The sequence below is a fragment of the Gekko japonicus genome, unplaced genomic scaffold (assembly GCF_001447785.1).
Source record: "Gekko japonicus isolate JY-2015 unplaced genomic scaffold, Gekko_japonicus_V1.1 scaffold246, whole genome shotgun sequence".
NCBI lineage: Eukaryota > Metazoa > Chordata > Lepidosauria > Squamata > Gekkonidae > Gekko > Gekko japonicus.
The window spans coordinates 499,870-519,341 of NW_015162482.1; the positions used below are offsets into that span (position 1 = coordinate 499,870).

The 19,472-nt window shown below is 50.2% G+C and overlaps 1 protein-coding gene across 1 annotated transcript in view; it reads right to left on the minus strand.

Annotated features, from left to right (window-relative positions):
- The window catches only part of KMT2D (lysine (K)-specific methyltransferase 2D), a 94,511-nt gene that overhangs the window by 12,077 nt on the left and 62,962 nt on the right, over window positions 1–19,472 (minus strand). The window contains exons 37-50 of the mRNA XM_015405874.1: window positions 18,988–19,111; window positions 17,000–17,090; window positions 16,721–16,784; window positions 15,752–15,984; window positions 14,242–15,241; window positions 12,240–14,110; window positions 10,033–10,176; window positions 6,890–7,054; window positions 5,900–6,056; window positions 5,003–5,084; window positions 4,396–4,571; window positions 3,830–3,957; window positions 876–1,011; window positions 655–779 (exon numbers count right to left, since the gene is read on the minus strand). Coding sequence (XP_015261360.1) covers window positions 655–779; window positions 876–1,011; window positions 3,830–3,957; window positions 4,396–4,571; window positions 5,003–5,084; window positions 5,900–6,056; window positions 6,890–7,054; window positions 10,033–10,176; window positions 12,240–14,110; window positions 14,242–15,241; window positions 15,752–15,984; window positions 16,721–16,784; window positions 17,000–17,090; window positions 18,988–19,111 — 4,496 coding nt within the window. The remainder of the gene's footprint in view (window positions 1–654; window positions 780–875; window positions 1,012–3,829; window positions 3,958–4,395; window positions 4,572–5,002; window positions 5,085–5,899; window positions 6,057–6,889; window positions 7,055–10,032; window positions 10,177–12,239; window positions 14,111–14,241; window positions 15,242–15,751; window positions 15,985–16,720; window positions 16,785–16,999; window positions 17,091–18,987; window positions 19,112–19,472) is intronic.

Consider the following 19,472-nt stretch of genomic DNA (forward strand, 5'->3'; position numbering starts at 1 on the left):
TTTGCATATTCCTTTAAATAGCCCTTCCTTCTCCTCTGGTTTCCTGGACATGAGAGAGCACTGGAATAGATAGCTCAAATACTATTTTTGGCCAAGACCAAGTGCTATAAGAAAAGAGAATTGCTGTGATGACATGGAATGAGTGAAGATGAACTCCAACCTCGTTTAGTCAGCCTACCACCACCTTGAGGATAGACAGGCAGCTATTGGGGACAGGGCCTTCTTTGTGGTGGGCTCTTCTCAACTGTGCAGTTCCCTCTACATGCAGGAGCACTTGACACATATGCTAACATCCTTGAGGAGGAGGCCTTCCTATCTGCCCGTGCTTTAACTGCAGGTGGGAAATGGTTCCTGCTCTGTGTAAGACAGCTGTTTTTTTATTGTGTCTTATATTATGCTTGATTTTTATTATTTAAAATTATGCTTGTAAACCGCTTTTGAGTACTTGCATGCAGAAAAGTAAGATATACATTTCTTATATAAGAATACAGAGAAAAGCAGACTGAAGTTCAAAAGGGGAATTGTGTCAAGATGTCCACCATCTGCCACCCTCACACTCTGGGAGCAAGAAACTATCCCCGTGTTTTGGGCTGCCCACTGACAAGGGAGAGAGGAGACAAACATTCTGGGAAAGGCCCCTCCCTCCTTCTCCACCTGCTTGAGCAACGTCAAGATGTCCAGCTCATTCTTGAGACTGTAGCCAGGCAGCATTGCGTCAAACTGCTTCAACCACTCGGGGCCACTTTCAGGGCCCTTTGCAGCAACCGGCTTCTCTTTGCCTGAGAAGAAAAAGGAAGGGGGGGGGGGAACTATGGTCAACAGTAGATAAGTTGTAGGGGGGTAAGATTATCTAGGGCCCAGCCCAAATCACTCACCCTGTGCATCAGCTTCACCTTTCCGAGGCTCACTGGTAGCACCTCGCATGGGGCTGTCTGGAAACAGCACTTCATAAGAATTGGGGATCTTCATGCTCAACAGTTCAGCAACAGCCACCATGACACCGTTAAGGTTCTGTAAGAGACGGGAGAGGGGTGGAGGGGGTGTGGCATTGACAGCTGCAACCAAAACCTGGCATGGTAGGAGGCTCTCTGTTTTAAGCCAATTTCTCTGCTGCTGCCGCTACCACCACATGACTTTTTTTTTCTTTAGCTGTGCAGAGAGTGGCTAGAACAGAGAAATATATGGCTTCCACAACTGAGAGACAGGGTGTTGTGTAGAGTGTCGGAGTACGATCTGGGAGACCCAGGTTCAAATCCCCACTCCGCCACGGAAGTTCACTGGGTGAATTTGAGCCAGTCACACACCCTCGGGCCTGACCTACCTCACAAGGTTGCCTTTTAATCTATCTATTGGGCCTCCCCTTCAGTGGATCAGATCTGAGTAATATCTGGAACCCAATTGTGACAGCTTATTTCTGTCAAGGCTCTGATTGGATATACAGAAATTGCACTGCATTTTATCTGATGTATTTTAACTGTTTTTAATTATTGTATATTATCTATGATGGAACCCGCCCTGAGCCCACTATGTGGGCAGGGCGGGATACAAATCCAATGAAATAAATAAATAAAGGATAAAATGGAAGTGAGAAGAATGATGTTAACCACTTTGGAACCCCGTTCAGGATAAAGACAGGGCATCAAGGAAATAAAAACCATGTATAATAACTTGCAGCCCAGCAGCCCTGTATGCTTTAGCAGTTAAAAGTGGAAAACTAGGACATGGGAGACCTGGGCTCAAATCTGCGCTCTGCCATGGAAGCTTGCTGGGAGACCTTGGGCCAGTTGCTCTTTCTTAGGCTAACCTACCTCATAGGGTGGTTGTGAGATTCACATGGAGGAGGGGGGAAACCATGAATGCTACCATGAACTACCTGGGGGAACAGCTGTAACAAAAATAAATTAGCAGGTAGATGTACCACAGCCTAACAAGTGCTCTACAGTCCCAGGAATGCAGCAAAGTCAGGAAGTTCACAAAGGTCTTGATGGACCATCTAAGATGGGCTGATGGGCTGCACTTGACATTGCTTGGAGGTAGGGTCAGGATTCTCCATTTATCATGTCTGCATCCTGCCCTTCCTGTGCAGAGCTCTGGGTGACACACACCCTGCGAGGTAGATTAGGCTGAGGGACAACTGTGTCCAAGTCAACTATGGCTGAGCAGGGGTTTGAAAGCACACCTCTCATGACCACAGCTTTACACTGGATCAAGTTGTTGGTCCACTGGAGCACAGGGTTGCTTACTCTGACTGGCGGCATCTCTCTGAAGTCTCAGGCAGGGAACTTTATGTGATGACAGGGGGTAAGCCTGGGTTGCTATGTAGCCAAAGCACGTGCTGCATCAAGGTGCTACACACCCTTCCCATTCCAGGCCTAATTCGCCATTACCCAACACTGGATCAACAAACTGAAGGAACAGAACAGGGAGAGGCTCCTGTACTAAATATCCTGCCTGCTCAGTCACTACATCAGCCCACACAGTAACCTTCCAACCCCTTTATTTTTTTATTGTGGCTCAAGGTGGCTACGTTCGATCCCCCCCCCCCCCCGGTGCTGATAAAAGAAAAAGCCCAGCAGGAACTCATTAGCATAATAGGCCACACCCAACAGCAGAAACTCATTAGCATATTAGGCCACACCCCATGATAGCACAGCTCATTAGCACATTAGGCCACACCCCATGTTACCAGAAGTGTGGTTATCCAGCCACACCCACCTTTTGCTTCTTATTCTGTTTACCTTGTTTGTAGTCAAAATCCAGGGCTTTTTTTTGTAGCAGGAACTCCTTTTCATGTTAGGCCACACACCCCTAATGTAGCCAATCCTAATGAGTTTCTGCTGTTGGGTGTGGCCTATTATGCTAATGAGTTCCTGCTGGGCGTGGCCAACTTGGGAGCCAGCCGGAACTCCGTTCCTGTGCGTTCCTGCCCCAAAATAGCCCTGCCTTTAGATACTTATGCCTTGCTTTCCTCCCCAATGGGGGTCCAAAGCCGTTTAAATTGTTCTTTTTCTCTTTTCCTCCACTTGATCCTCACAACAACAGCAACCACCATTCCCGTGAGGCAGATCAGGCTGAGAGAGAGTGCGACTGGGAGAGTGACTGGCTCAAGGTCACCCAGGGAGCTTCCACTGCAGAGCGGGAATTCAAACCTGGGTCTTCCACATCCTAGGCTGTAACCACTACATCATGGTAAGGGGAACTGCATCCTACTTCCCTTCTCCTTCAAAACAAGGATGGCCAGGGGAGGAAAGAGGGAACAGAAAAGTGTCCCTAGGGTTACCAGCCTTGGCAAAAGGTTTCTATATCCTCCCAACAGGACACAGAAGCTCCGTACTTGCTAACATTCACCCTTGTTGGTTAGTTCAAGGTTCAAGTATGACACGAATGTCAACCACATGAACTTTCAACTCAGCTGACTCTGAACTAAACCTTTGCATCGCCTTCCTTGAATAACAGTACATTCAAGACAATGCAAAGAAAATGAAAACTCTGCCTCTCATGGTTGATCTGCGATGGCTGCTTCACATCTGCAAGTCACTGTCCGATGCCGCAGGCATCAGGAGATGCAAGAAGCACATGTGGACTTCCCACAAAAGTGATAAAACTGAGGAGAAACACACCGATTTGCTCTGGCTGCTGGGAAACCAGGCAGCGCAGTTTAGTCTCGCAGTTTAGGGTCAAGGATCCTCTGTCTGAGAAGAAAGTTTGGATACATGGTAACTTTGGCAATTTCCAGAAAGATGGGACCTGACGTAAAATTCAGGTGGTCAAATCATCATGTCAGGACTTTGTGGCATGGCCCCTGGCCAGATGCCCTTCTACCACATACCTTAGCAGCAGCTGTGGAGACGGTGAGCATGACGGAGACCTCGCTGCCCTTGGCCTTGTCCCACGAAGTGCCTGGTGTCCCCTTCCCCACCTGCTCCAGTGCCACATAGGGCTTGTTATCTGGGAAAGCTGAGAAGCAGGCAGGAAAGAAACGGGATGGGAATCAGGAACACTCTATGCACAGACATACGAACTGGCTTCAAAAGGTTCCAATCTGCTATCGGTGCAGTCTTCCACCAAATGCAAGGAATCTTCTACTGGTGGAAGGTGCCATCATTACAGTAATGAACAGTTTAGACCCAGCCCTAGATATTCAGGAAGGTTAGCCCTCAACCTAGATTGTATATGCATGTTAACCATTAGTGACATATAACAAATGCCTCACAGAAAGAGCTTCTTATGCCCTTTACACCCACCAAAGCCGTTGGGATTTCCCCCCCTGCAGACAATAAAAATGGTGCAATTTAGATCCTATTCCATCCAGCTGAACAGGCCACCAACTGCTCAATATCTCACCTTCCCAAGCATGCATTCCCTCTCTCCCACCCTGGCCACCCCCCCACAAACCTGGGATGCTGGCCTTTGGGATGATAGGAATGACGGGTGACAACGGGCGCTCCTCCATCTCAGACTTGGCTCCAGCCAGCAAGGGGAAGCGTGGCATCTCTTCTCCCAGGACACTCTCCGGAGACGATGCTGGGACAATGCTGTCGGGGGAGTCGCTTTCTTCATCGCTCTCCATCCTGCAGAGGAGTTTGGAGGGACTGGTGACAAGGAGTCTAGAAAGGCCGCTGCTGCTAACCCCTGCTCTGCTCCTTCAAATGAGGTTCAGGGAGGATCCAAACCCACAGCAGGAGACAGAAGTCCAACTGTAGCCACTCTAGCAATCAGTTAAACGCGGGCGTGCTATTCCCCTCTGCTGAAAACAATGGCCAGTTATACTTATTCCCCCTTCCTTCTGTTGTTAAAGGCTGTTGTCTTGATCTTCCAGAGGCAGCAGATCCATTAGCCCTGGAACTACGGCCCTCACAAGGCAGCTTCCTCACACGTTCAGTGCTTCATGCTAGAGCTTCCACTTGCTACCCACGGCTATGGCTGCAGCGTGTTCAGATGGTCTCTCCCCTTCCGACCGTGAACTCTGCCCCTTGCTTTGTCGGGCCTCCTCTGTCCTTACCTGACATCCTCAGTTTGGTTGTGAGGGGGTGTGGGAAGGGCTGCAAGGAGGTCAACACTTTTCACTTCCACAGGGGGAGCATCTGTCAAAAGAGGGTGGGGGGGAGGACAAGGAACACTGGGTCAAGGGATGCTCAGAAGGCAGGGCTACATTTTTGCCCAAACACTGTACAATAATCCTAGTAATGCTCTATAGTAATGCAGATGCAGTATCTGTTTACAGAGAACTCTTGCTTAAGGGGTCAAAGAGCATAGAAGTGGTCCCATTCTCCACTGCTTGTCACCCACCTTTCCCTTTTCAAATTTACTCATACAGCTGACTACTAGGGAAGAGTAATCAATTGCAGGATGAATCCCAAGTCACTTCAGTCTCACAGGTTTATTTATTTTACTTCTATCCTGCGCTTCTGCCACAAAGGTCAAGAACGGCTTACATAGGGTTTCTAGTGGCTACCTAGCCAGAAAACGACCAGGTCCACACAAGCTTAATTTCAACAGTGCTGTAGCATCAGAGGCTCCTAGACCATTTGGAAATATATAGATTTTTAATCTTGCCCTTCCTCCAAGGAGCTCAAGATGGTATATACATGCCCCACCTCCCAATTTCACCCTCACAACCAGACTGTCAGGTGGGTTAGACTGAGAGTGTGAAACTGAACCAAGGGCACCCAGCAAGCTTCACAGCCAAGGGCACACTTGAACCAGGGTCTCCCCCAATTCTCATCCAACATTCAAACCACTAGACCACACTGGGTCTCATCATCATCATCATCATCATCATCATATAATACTTTATTGTCATTGTACATAGTACAACGAAATTAAAGGTGCAATCATTCGGTGATATACAACCATACTCATACACTCACACAACCATCGTTCTAGAGCTCAACCTTACCCTTTTGTCCTTCAGGCTCATGGGGCAGTACTGGGTCCTTACGCTGCTCAGTCAATTCCTCAGTAGACATAACTCCATTCACCAGCTTCTGCTGCACAGAGGGGGGAGGCGTGGGGGGCAGTGAAGACGGCGGTGTTGGCGGGTTGCTTAAATTGTTCTAGACGGACAACAAAGGAGTCAGCAACCACCACAGTTCCCTGCCTGATTCTTCCTTTCCAATGCCTTGAAACATAGCTGGATCACACCTGGCCCATCCACAGCTCATATGATCAGTGGGGGGAGCGGTGGCATCATTTTACCTCAGGAAAGACTTCAGCTACTCTGACCCACTTTGTGGTCTCCCTCCAGACTGGATCCAATCAACTGTCCTCCTTTGGTTTCCCCAACAAGACCTCACCACTGTGAGTACTGCCACAATGTTACGGGCTTGAAACAGGATGGGCTTCCCAACAGGCGGAGGCATAGCTATGCATGGACAGCATGGGACACACCCTGCACAAAATGTACAGACGGAGTGGCCACAACACACGGATCTGCAAACCACATGAGGCATGAAAGCCCTATGGCGACTGGCACCTGGCAGACCTCCTCCAACCTGACAGGAATAATATCTGGCCCCACAACTGCCATCCTAGAAGCAAGAAGAATGAATGGAATCATAGCTGTAAGCAATGGGGCCTGGCTCACCACTTCCCCCCCTCCCTTAAGAAACACCTTCCAATAAAATTAGTTCCTGACCAGGGCTAGACCTGTCCAGAAATGCATGCAAACTTTTAGCGATTCCTCATCAACTTATAAAGCTTTTTTTTCTCTTTCTCACTCCTATGATGGCCACCAATATGAAAGTCAAGTTATCATTATGGAGACGCATGGCAACAAGAACTGACATCAAGCATTCCAGTAGGCCCCCCCCCCGGGGGGGGGGCATCCTTACTCCAAACAACCGTGCCAGACCCTGCAGGCTGAGAAGAGGCACAGGGCTGGCCTTACCTTGGTAAGCAGCTGTGAGTAGTAGTCTGGAATGCTGTCCAAGGCAGCGTTACCAAAAGAGCCCTTAAGCTGGCTTTTACCATTGATGGGGCTGCTCCCGAAGGGGCAAAAAAGGTTGAAGTTGGCTGTGATAACAGGCTCCATCAGAGGCAGCAAGGAGAGCTCCTGAAGGATGGAGGAAGAGAAAGAGAGAACTGAATTCGAGAGATGGCTATTTCACACATTGACATCCCAAGGACAGTATGAAGGGAGAACCTCATAGACATCTGAGGAGGCAAAATTAATTCTCTGCAACCCTCACAAAATTTAAATAGACACAGTTTGATCAAACATCTTCCAGAGGGGGTAAATTTTGTTTTGTATCCAGTATCGTGCCACTTACACCCCATGCAGTCTAACAAAATTTCTTCAGTTGTTTTCTTCGATGCGAATCTTGACACCTCACAGCTTCAATTCTGTACCCCATGGAAAGAAAGTATGGAGCAATTCCTGTAAGAAGTCTGTCTACCGCATCTCCTTCCCTGTCTTAGCAGCCGCTGCACCACCATGATGCTGGGCATGGCCTGATGCAACCGGGCAATTCATCTCAATGGGAGGCCTCCCATACTCACCTTAGACAGCCCATTGTTGGAATCCCAACCAGGAGAAACACAGCAGAACAAGTAGGACATGACCAGTAAAGGGGAATGCGAGCAACACCATCATTCTGTCTCTATGTAGTTAAACTTCATTATGAAAAGCTGTGTCATACCAATCTTTATCCGTTTTGATTATTGAAACTGAGATGCTCCGATCTGAGATACAGTAAATATTTTATTGTATTTGCATTGTTGCATAGCTAGAAGTTATGTCAATTGACTTCCTTAGTTTATGGCAGCTTTATATTTGTTCTATATAACCTATGATTAACCAGCTGAAATAAAATGATTAACTGATTTCTTCCCCTCCTTTTAAGTAAAGACCCATGTTTTGGTCCTTCTCCCAGTCAACAGGACTCTAGTTACGACATTTAATGCACTATCAATCCTTTAGGGGCTGCTGGAATCAGTAATGGGATGGATTGGGGTGAGTGCATAAATAAATTAAAATAATTCAGACAAGCTAGTCACATTGGGAGGCAGCCTGCCAGGCCATAAAGGTGGTATCCAACCAATGCTGGACACGGTTGCACTTCCCCTACAAGATCAGGGTCACAGCCTGGGGAGATGTGATTAGATCCTGCATTGCTTACGAAACATGGCATCTGTAGCCAAGAGCAATGCTCCCTCTAAGCTATGGAGTCCGATGAGCAAAAATTCTACTTTGTGAGCTACTGGTATTAAAGTTGTGAGCAAGTGATTTGGCTACTGCATAAATTAGTTTGCTCTGGAGCCATCCTTCCTGAGCTAAGACAAAAATGTGCGAGCCGGAGGCTGAAAAATTGTGAGCTAGCTCACACTAACTCAGAGGGAACACTGGCCAAGAGTGCTTCCCAGTAACTCTCAATGGTATGCCAGCAGTGACCCATTCTGGAAAATAGGCTTGCCATAGTGATCCATTCCTAAACACCATCCAGACCAGATTACCTTAATGTACTGCATTTGAAGCTACCTTTGAAAAGGTTTCAGAAACTTCAAGCAGTCCAAAATAATGCGGCTGGGCTATTAGCCAGGACATGTGGTGATGCACACATTTTGCCAATGCGCACAGAGCTTCACTGGCTTCCAGCCTGGATTAGGAGAAAGGACCAGCTACACCGATATAATCCTGTCTATCTTCCCTTGTCTTTTTAAGCAAGGCTGGTGTCTACTAGTGGTTCTTCTGTGCTTATGTCTTGCTTGTGAAATTCCATCCCAAGGGATGCTTGCCTGGTGCTGCCACCACCCCCTCTTAGTTTACACTGCGTCCTGTTTGTCTGAGCCTTTGGTAGCTGAGTGGTTTCTTTATTTTAAAGTGTTCTCGCTCTCGGCCCCTCCCACTCTGAGTTTTAACAAATCCATGCCACTGCATTGCTGTTTTTCACTTACTACCCCTGAGGGTTATGCATTCTGCTGTTTTGATTAGCATTTACATGGCTGCATTTCTGTTTTTATCGTCATGGCTAAGCAGCTTCCTTAAGACGCACACACACACAAAGGAGGAATATAGCTCTTCAAAATGAATAACAAGTTAGCTATCTACTCTTCCCTGGATGGTTGCATATGGCCCTGCTTGCATGTCTCCTGAAACTAGCCTGCACAGTGTACATGAATGAGCTGGGAGATGTTCCTACTCCTACAAGCCCTTTAGTTTAACAGGTTTCCCAGGCACTGGGAAGGCGGCTTGTGCCCAATTAGAGTCCTGCCTGGCCTAGGGAGAGTGCTTGTGGCCAGCAAGAATCTCACCCAGCCCAGCAGAGTTGTGGGTCTGGCTGACTTCTTCCCCTTCCCTCCCAACCTTGGTGGGGATGGGACCCTTTTCCAAGGCTGTTTTTCACTCCCAGTTTGCACCCCTGCTTGGAGCATCTTGTTCAGGGACCTGTAGAACTGGACTCTTGGTCCAACTTGCTTGAAACTTAGGGGGCCTTTAGTGGACAGACAGCACTAGCTCTTCTCCCCTGCAATTTTGGTGTCATTTGGTTGAAAACCAGCCACTCCAGACTCCCCGAAAAGGGTCTCCCATGGGGAATAATGGAACCCAATTCATTCCAGAATCCTGGAAAAACCTGAACCTGAATCCCAAAATGCCACCAGGGGAACATGAATACCATAGAATACTAGTATTTATGCCCTTCTTGAAATCTGAAAATACTTCCTCCCCCTGAGGCACACATCCCTATTTCTGCGCCCTCCTGCAAGTGGCGACTATCTTTTACAACTCATTAGTAAGTGTAGTTCAGGGTTGAAAGGAAAATGCTGTTTCAACTCTCTTCTAGCTTCCTCAGAATTATCATCACCATGTATGAGGCTGTCAAAGGAGGAGAGGGACTGATGGTGCAAAATTCAGGGATGTGGTGGCTGGGGAGTCACCAAAGGGGCTGCTGAAGGGCAGCTGTAGCAATACTTGTTTCTAACTTGTACTCTTCTGAATGTGGGGAGTTCAAATGTGGTGTGTGGAGAACCCAGACTGAGTCTTTGTCATGGAAGACCTAGGCAGCTGCAAGGTGTACCAGCTGTAAGGTGTACCTGCTTGAGTTGTTTCATTAGGGCTTCATTGGACTTCACCCCATCCTCCTTGCGCAGCTTCTTGCGGGAGTTGGTAAGTCGCTCTCCAGCCTTTTGACATCGCTTGGGCTTGGGAGGTGGCGGTTTCTTTGCAGCTACCATATCCTTCAGGGAAAGGTGCCAAAAGGGAACAGGAATGACATTTTGTGCTTCAGCATGCCAATGTAAGCTCGGACCACCTGAGATTTCTGCTGAGGGAGGGGATGTCAGTACACCTGACTGTCCCTCTACTGTATCCTCCCACAGTCCCAAACACCCCCTCAATGCTACTCCGCAGGAAAGGGAAACTCTCAGGAACATCATGACAGTGGAGTCAGAGGCTTTGCACTGGGAGGGAGAAATCAGTATAACTAAATAGTCACACACACCCTTTTACCGGTGGAAATTTTCTACGAGATTTCTATGCATCTTCCTTCCTGGAAAAACCATTTTGTAACACCCATTCGCCCCCTTGACTGGGTCTGACTTTCAATCTACACATTATGCAAAGTGAAGTGGTACAACTCCAGATGGTACTACTCCAGACTGAAGGTGAGAAGATGTACTTCTGAATGCTTCCTCGCTTTTTTTTAAAATTTAATTCAACACATCAGACAGAAAGCTACACTAAGCTTGCATCTCTGATTGCTTGTATGTCACATAATATAAATCTGACAGATTCCCCGTATGGCTGTATTATGTGTGGAAGTTTTCAAACCTTTCCCCTCTGAACAATCTGAAGTTGCACAATCCAGCTTTCTACTGCCTCATTCCAATGTTTGGAATGCCTCTTAGAGGCACATGATTGAAATTTCAACAAATCAGTTATTCTGCAAATCAGTTGGCATAGCTGTTCTCAGCAAAAGAAGTTACACTTTGAAACTTCCATAAGAATAACCAAGCTTTATATAAGGGGGTTGTATCCAACGTTTTCTGGCAGCAGGGGTGGTCCACTGCAGACCTCCCCAATATTATGCCCAGTGGCGTTCTAGGGCTCCTGTGAACCATGGGGCCAGTGCTCTAGGGGCTGCAGCAGAAGGTGGGAAAGCTTCATTCCACAAGGGAAGCTCTGTTGCAGTTGGTTGGGTACAAACTGATGCTGGAATGTACCCTATGTTTGCTGGCTTTCCACTAAATTGGGCACCTTGGCCAAGGGCTCTCCAGGCAGCCTTTTCTCCCAGGTCAGGATCAATCAGAAAGAGGAGAGAAAAAATGCCAGAAATTGAATTAGATCTCTCCCAGGGAGCACAAAGAGAAGTGGAGGCAGTTCCTTTCTTCGGGGCTGTAGGGGAAGGGATAGAACAGGAATAAAAGAGGAAAACTAGGAGGCCCCATATGGGATTGCAGCCCTCTTGCAGAAAGTTTAGCAGACAGGTTTGAGGAGGTGAAGAAGAAAAACAGAGGGAAATTTTACACAGAATTGTCACTCTTTTTCTTTTAAGCTGGGCGCCAGCCTTTAGAAGAACTATCAGGCATTCTGAGACAGATGAGCAAACAGCTGTTCAAAAGGGCACAGCCACCTCTCAGGGCTCAAAGAATCCAATATTTAATTAGCCTCATGGAAAAGGCACAGATGCTGTCCCCACTGGTGAGGAAAACAAGCTCAGGAGGAAGTGGATGGAGGTAGTTGGAACAAGGAGTGGAAAGACTTTTAGGAAGGTAATAAGAAGGGGTGGGCACAACGGTTAGAAGCAGGATCAATAAGGGGGGGGGAGGTAGAAAGGAAAAGAGGGGCTGGATTTCTGAACCCAACTCTAAAATCTGCAACCAGAAAAACTCACGTTAAAAAACTAAATAATACATGGAACTCCTGGGGAAAAGGGAATGGTAATAGCAACTTTAGGGGCAAACCTTGACTTGACAATGAGCCAGTGGCCACAACCCCGACAAATCCTTTCTGAACTTTTAAAGAGACACTAAATACAACACAATTCCCTCACCACAATCATGATGAGGGACAGGAATATGCTGCTTAACCCCCCCTCTCCCACTGTAATCTGTAGTGGTAATAATGCTATCTGAATATCTGCTGTACGGTGTTCTCACAAACACCTGGATTTCTCTGCTCCCCGGCCAAAGGTCAACAGAAGGGTGGGCTACTGAAGGACTACAGTGGCGCCTGGTAAGAGCACTACACTAACAATAAAACAAAACCCAGTTGACGCTTCCTCCTTTCTGTGTATGCTCACCGCTCTTACATCCGGGACTGCTTGCACACGGCCCTCCACTCCGGCCACTTTGCCATCCACGTGGCCATTGACATCCCCTGAGCGTTGTGTTGCAAGCGTCACGTTCTTGGCCCGCAGCAGCTTCTGCAACAGGAGGTGGCCAGCTTCAGACCGGGCGAGGCTATTCGTGGTAGCGGGAACTGTGGCTGCCGTCAACACCATGTCACCATTGGCCTCGTGCTTGACCGGCTGGGTGCTGCTCATCAGGGCACACTGCGCTGCCTCCTCCTTGGGTTCCTGTTTGATGGTGATGGATAGAAGATCGCCCACAGGGGCTGGAACTCCTCCTACTGGGGGAGAGGCAGATCCCACCACCTGCCCGTTGACAGGGCCTTTCTCTGCAGAGTCTTTGGTGGGGCACGCTGAGTCCCTGAGGCCGCAGGTCCCCGTAACGATCTCCTCTGTGCTTGGGGCAAAAGGGGCCGGGTCAGGGGGAAGCAGGGGGCTGGGGGTAGCAGGCTGTTTCTTCTCAGCGGGGGTCAGCTGCTGCTCCGGGCTTTTAGCTAAGATCACAGGGGAGGGTCTCTTTGGCTCTGAAGGGCTAGGATGCTGCTGGGCAGTGGGGGTCACACCAGCAATGCTCAAGGGCACAGAGGAAGCCTGAGGAGTGGGAAGTCTTAACACCCCCTGCTGCTGGGGACTACTCGTTGCCTGCTGGCTCACCTGTACCCTCTGCTGCTCCACAGAGGCAGTGAAACTTTGCTCTGGACGAATCTGAAACACCGCAAGGGGTGACTGTCTCTGCGGATGCTGTGCCGCAGCCCCCGGCAGGGACAACTGCTGAGCAGCGGGCTGACACGGCTCAAGCGACACCTGGGCCTGCCCTTGGTAAGGGCTGGCCTGTCGCAACGCTTGGTTCTGCTGCTGCTGCAGCAGGTTCTGCTGGTGCCGTTGCATCAGCAGAGCCTGCAGCTGCTGCTGTTGCTGAGGAGTCAGATTCCGCAGCTGGGGGTTTTTGGAGATGACCCCCTGGAGCTGGGCGCGGATCTGGCCCATGACCGGGCTGGACAGGATGCTTTGGCCCTGGGGCAAGGACTGCTGGACCATCATGCTTTGCTGCTGCTGCTGCTGCGGCACCATCAGCCCTGGTGTTTTTGGAGGACCCGCTGGGCTCTGAAGGTGCTGATGGTGGTGGAGATGGTGCTGCTGGTGGTGGTGGTGGTGTTGCTGCTGGGGCGGAAGCTGCCCTGGCAAGCCTTTGGAAGGCTGCTCCAGGCTCTGACCGGCAATCCGTTGCTGCTGCTGCTGCTGGGCCATGATATTTTGCACCTGACCTTGCGGTTCCATCTGCTGGCTTAGCAAATGGGGGCCCTGAGTTGCATCGCGATGGTGCTGCTGAGACACTTCTTGCTGTAGGGAACCATCCATGGGCAGGTGAGTCCGCAGTGGCTGTTGCAGGAGGCTGCTTTGTTGCTGCTGCTGCTGCATACGTAGCTGCAGCGAGCCCTGAGATCCCAGGAGAAGGTGCTGCTGCGCCTGGCCCATCTCTGCTGGAGCTTTCTGCTGCTCCCCGTGCTGCTGAAGCATCAGCTGGGAGGGCTGCTCCTGCAGAGGGGCTCCAAGGCTGGCCATCCCTTGTGGCTCCTGGGTGCCTAGCTGCAACTGCCCCCCCAGGTCCTGACTTACCAGATGGGGCCGCAGCACCTGCTGCTGCACGCCGTCTGCCCCCTCCTGAGGCGGCATGGCGCTGCCTTCTGGCCCTCCCTGCTGCTCCTTGACAACCAGGCCCTGCTGCGATGGGCCCGGCTGCATTCCCTGACTCAAGTGCAGCGGCTGGTTCAGAGACCCGTGCTGCGCAAAGTGCTGGATAGGCTCCGCGGCTATACCCTGCCCTGGGCCCAGGCCCCCGGGCTGAGCAGCCTGCCCCAACAACCCTGGCTGGGGGGCCTGCCCCTGGCCGAGGGCACCTTGCTGACCAGCCTGCCCTATTAACCCTCCCTGGGGGGCCTGCCCCTGGCCCAACCCAGAAGGGCCGGGTGTTGTGTTATCGAGCCCTGCTGCTGCTGACTCAGCAAAGTCCTCTGCTGCCCAAGCAGCCCCGGCTGTTGCTGCTGCGACAAAAGCAGCCGGTGCCCCATCATGCCTTGCGCCTGCTGGGTCAGCTGCTGAGGAGATCCCAGCGCCCGATGCTGCTGCGGAGCCAAGAGCATTTGCCTCTGTGAAGCTTGGTGACCCATCATCCCTGGGTGCTGCAGCATGGAGTGCCCAAGCATGGCCTGCTGCTGCTGCTGCTGCTGCTGAGGGGAGAGCTGCTGGACCATGACTCCTGGCTGGCTGTTCAGCAGTCCTTGCTGCTTAGGGAGCAGGTTCTGGCTGGGCTGGGGGGTGGGCGGTGGAGGAGGGGGCTGGCCCATCAAGCCAGTCTGGCTGATAGCGCTGGGTTGTTGCTGCATCGAGACCTGTCCCATGAGGCTCTGCGGCTGATGCTGCTGTACCGAGACCTGACCCATGAGGCTTTGCTGTTGCTGCACCGAGACCTGTCCCATGAGGCCTTGCTGCTGCATGGCCATTTGTCCCATGAGGCTCTGCTGCTGTTGCGGCTGCATCGACACTTGTCCAATGAGGTTTTGCTGCTGCAGCTTCTGGGCCAACTGCAACCTCTGCTGTTGCAGCTGCCTCTCCTGCAGGAGACGACTGCTGGGAAAGAAGTTGTTGGAGGTGGCACCCCCGGGAGGCTGCGGTGGCGGCGGCTGCTGCGGCTGCTGCCCCATGAACGACAAGCCCTGCTGCACCGCCATGGTGGTGGCTTGAGGAAGCCGCAAGCCACTGGCCTGGCCTGCTAAGCCCTGTGGCCCCTGTTGGAGACCATGTGCGGACAGCAACTGGCCAGAGAGCTTGGTCATGAGACGGGGGCTTTGCGAGGGGCTGAGGGCCAAGACGGTGGACGTTTGTTGCTGATGCTGCTGTTGCTTGTTGCGGTACTCAGCCATGAGGTTAGTATGCTCCTTCTGCTGCTTCCGAACCTGTCAAAGGGGGGTGGGGGTGGAGGGAGCATCAGCGCAGAGAAATAATTCATCTACCCTTTCCTTGCTCTCCCCTCCCTGTGATTCGAAAATCTGCTCAGCTCAGAAATGTCCCCCCCCCCCCCTTGTAAAGGAAGCTGACGTTCTCAGGATGTTCAAACTCTGCTTCACATCTTATACTTGCTGAGCGGACCAGATACACCCAGAGCAGCATGCAACAGCACTTCCTTTCCAGCCCATCTGCAAATAACACCACTGCTTCTCTGTGCTCAGCAACCTGGGTTAACTCTCTCCTTGCTTTCCTTCTCCCTCTCCCAGTCTTAGATCTCACAGCAACTTTTAATCTCCTCTACCCATAACCCCTCCCATTCAAGTGTCCCCCACTCCAAAACAAACAAAAATTTATTGCCATTTTCATAAGCCCTCTGATCTGTCTATGGGCGTCCTTAAGTCATACCAAGAAAATTGCTTCCAAGCCAAGCCGACAGAAGCCCTGGCATGGCTGCTTACCTGATCCAGCTGTTTCTGGATCTTGCTTTGCTCCTCAGTCACCAACTTGAGCTTTTTTGCATCGGCCTCCGGGAACTCCCGGCCTGCCTTTTTAGCTGTCCGCTGCTTGGCACACAGGGCCTTGCGGGATTTGCGGTGCACTCCTATTTGCTCTTCCAGAATCTTCAGCTGCATCTGCAGGAGCTGCTGCGTGTGGAAAAGCCACTCTTCGTACTGACGTTGATCGGCTTCATCTGGGTAATGAGACAGGAAGCACAAGCACAGGCCAGGTCATGCTTTGTATAGGGGGGTGGGGAAACCAATGATCTAAACTCTGCATTTCAAAAATAAAAGATACTACATGGACCAAAGCAGGGTTTCCACGTTGACTTGCTTTGCATTGAAAGGTTCTGGGGTTCTGCTTTTTTTTTTTTGCAATATGATAACAACGAATACAGATAATCAAGGGACAGGAGACAGACATGAACGCAGGGGCACTCCACAGGAGAGGGACACAAAAGACATGCTATTCCCCATTATGCTGAGTCACAGGAAGCAGGCAGCACTGCAGCTCACCCATTCACAAACCTCCACTAGACCTTTCCTACCCACAAGTGACTATGGCAACCAAGAAATGCCAAATACTTGTTGTTGCTCCAGCTCAGACCCTCTTGGTTACGACAAGCAAGCAAGCACATTCAACAAAACTGTTCTGCCTTCTGGTAACCACCCTTTTTTATACTTGCAGTTGCAAGGAGACCAAACAGTGCTAAAAAGGTAGGATTTTAACAACTGATCAAGGGGATTCAATAGCGGTAATAATTGTTTTGGAACCAGGAGGGTGGTACGGACCTGCAACAAACTGGTCTGGGCTTGTATATGAGAGAGCCCAGTTGAGCAGGAAAGGAAGCTTGGGATGCTACCTTAATGCAAGCAACACACAGGGCATTTAAAGTAATTCCCTGAGATCTGCACTACGGGGCTACTCACTGATGACACCTTGAGCAAAAGTGGGAGGGTTTGGATGAGCCTGAGTCGGGTCGGTGCTCCGTTCCTGCAAGGGATTGGAAAGAATCAGAACATCCAGTCATACCCATCCATAGTCCCTCTCCTCCCACCACTACACAGTTCGAACACCACCACCACTCCCTCCCACCCACCTAAGCTCTTAGCCAGTACCAAGGAGACCACCTAAGCAAGGAGTGCTCCTCATCCCTACCAACAACAAATAACCTGAGATTTTCCTAAGGCCTGTCAGCCCCTGCTCACCTGCCCTCCAGAGCCAGGCGGGATGTGGTTCTGCACTTCAGATGAAGCTGAAGCTCCAGACAGCCTCTGAGCCAGCAGGGAAACCTGTTGCCTGAAAGCAGAGAATGATACACGGAATACAAATGAAGTCAATATTTCCCCAGCAGTAAGAGGAGCGTTGTGCTCCTCAGACAGCAATCTGCTGGTGGTCCCAGCCCCAAAGCCATCCGGCTGTCCTCGAGCAGGGCCAGGGCCTTTCCGGTCCTCCTGGCTCCAACCTGGCGGAACTCTCTGCCAGGCATCGCCAGGGCCCCGCGGGATCCGATGAAGTTCTGCAGGACCTGCAACGCAGATCTGCTCCCCCAGGCTTTTGGCTGAGGCCAGTGTCGGCTCCATCTTGGCTGGCACCCTTTTCTGTCCTCTGTTATTTACATCTACCTCGCCCTCTTCCCCACTGCCTGCGAAGGAGCCAGCAGTTGGAATTAGGATTTATTAATTACTCGCCATCTGATTGTTGAAACGTTTTATTAATGTTCTAGCTGGTTTTATCTTGTCTTTTTTATGGCTTTTGCACATCACCCAGAGCCCTGCTGTGGTAGGGATTGGGTGATTCATAAATACAATCAATCAATTAATAAATCAGGGCTTCTCAAAGGCAAGTCAGTTTGAATCAACATTTCCAAGCTTCTCCAAGCATTGCTGAGGCAAAACAAAGAAGACCCGATTGTCATCCTTGCCTCTAAGTGAGGGTCAGAGAGAGAGAGAGAGAGATTAACTGGATGGAGAGGGGGAAAGGACGGCACGGGCCACTTCTGGGCACCACACCTTAAAAAGGATATTATAGCTTTGGAAACAGTGCAGAAAAGGGCAACTCGAATGATAAAAGGGTTGGAACACTTTCCCTATGAGGAAAGGTTAAAGCGCTTAGGGCTCTTTAGCTTGGAGAAAAGACGACTGAGGGGTGACATGATCGAGGTTTATAAGATTATGCATGGGAAAGAGCAGGTAGAGAAAGAGGTACTTTTCTCCCTTTCTCACAATACGAGAACTCGTGGGCACTCCATGAAACTGCAGAGCGGTCGGGTTAGAACGGATAAAAGGAAGTATTTCTTCACCCAAAGAGTGATTAACACATGGAATTCACTGCCACAGGAAGTGGTGGGTGCTACAAGCATGGACGGCTTCAAAAGGGAATTAGATAAGCATATGGAGCAGAGGTCCATCAGTGGCTATTAGCCACAAGGTATAGCTAGGGGCTCTGGGGCAAGTGATGCTCTGTCTTCTTGGTGCTTGGGGGGGGGGTCAACAGTGGGAGGGCTTCTAATGTCCTGGCCCCACTGCTGGACCTCCTGATGGCACTGGTATTTCTGGCCACTGTGTGACACAGAGTGTTGGACTGGATGGGCCTTTGGCCTGATCCAACATTGGCGTCTCTTATGTTCTTATGTTCTTATGTATACCTGCAGTCTCCCAAAGAAAAGACTTCACAGGAGCCAACTTGGCAAATCCCGTCCCCTTCCGATGAACTGAAATTGTTTGGGAGGGGGCTGTGGCTTAGTGGCAGAGCATCTGCTCTGCAGGCCCAGAAGAACCCAGGTTTCCATCATCTCTAGGTGAAAAGGATCAGGTAGTGGGTGGTCTGAAAGACTTCTGCCTGAGACCCTGGAGAGTTGCTGCCAATCAGAACAGACAACACTGACCTCAACAGACCAATCACCTGCTTCTGTCTAAGGGAACTTCATGTGACCTCTTGGCCTACCAAGCAATAATCGTTATGAGTTAAGAGGCATTTGGTGTTACAGCAGTTGTGACTATGGCATATAGTGTAAGCCTATAATCCGGCTCCTGGAAAAATCAAGATATACACAAAATTCTGAATTTTTATGGCAATGATGCTTTCCAGGAATGAGCTCCTACTTTTCCCTAGCAGCTGCTGTCACACCCCTGAGACTCTGGAAACTACAGGTTGAAGACACACTACTGCCTCAGCCTCTTGACTTGGTACATACCGACTCATGCCAGGAGCTACTCCAATGCTGCCCTGAGCCATGACCTTCTTGATACCCTTCAAAGCCACCATCTTGGCCTTGGCAATAGGATCCATAATGTCCTCTGCAGCAAACTTATCCAGATCTGTACAGAAAAAGGAGACCAAAAGGGAAACAATGAGGCTTAAAGGTGCTATTTTCCCATCCTCCCATGCCCGCTGGGCAATGTCTGAGTTGTCCCTTCGATGCCTCACTGGCATCTCTACTTTAAAACAAAGCTGGCTGGTTGGAGATACACCTTCCACTGCCACCTTCAAAAAGGGTCCTCTCTTCCAAATGACAGTAGAAAGCTAGTCTTACTTCACTGATGTGCAAAATGGGGCCCAATTACACGTGAGCAGGGAAGCTAAAGCTTCATGGATAACCAACCATCTATAGTGAGCAGGCATATGGTAAAGGAACTGTTCCCAGCACAAGAGCACTTCCCTGGGTTTCCAAGAGGGTGC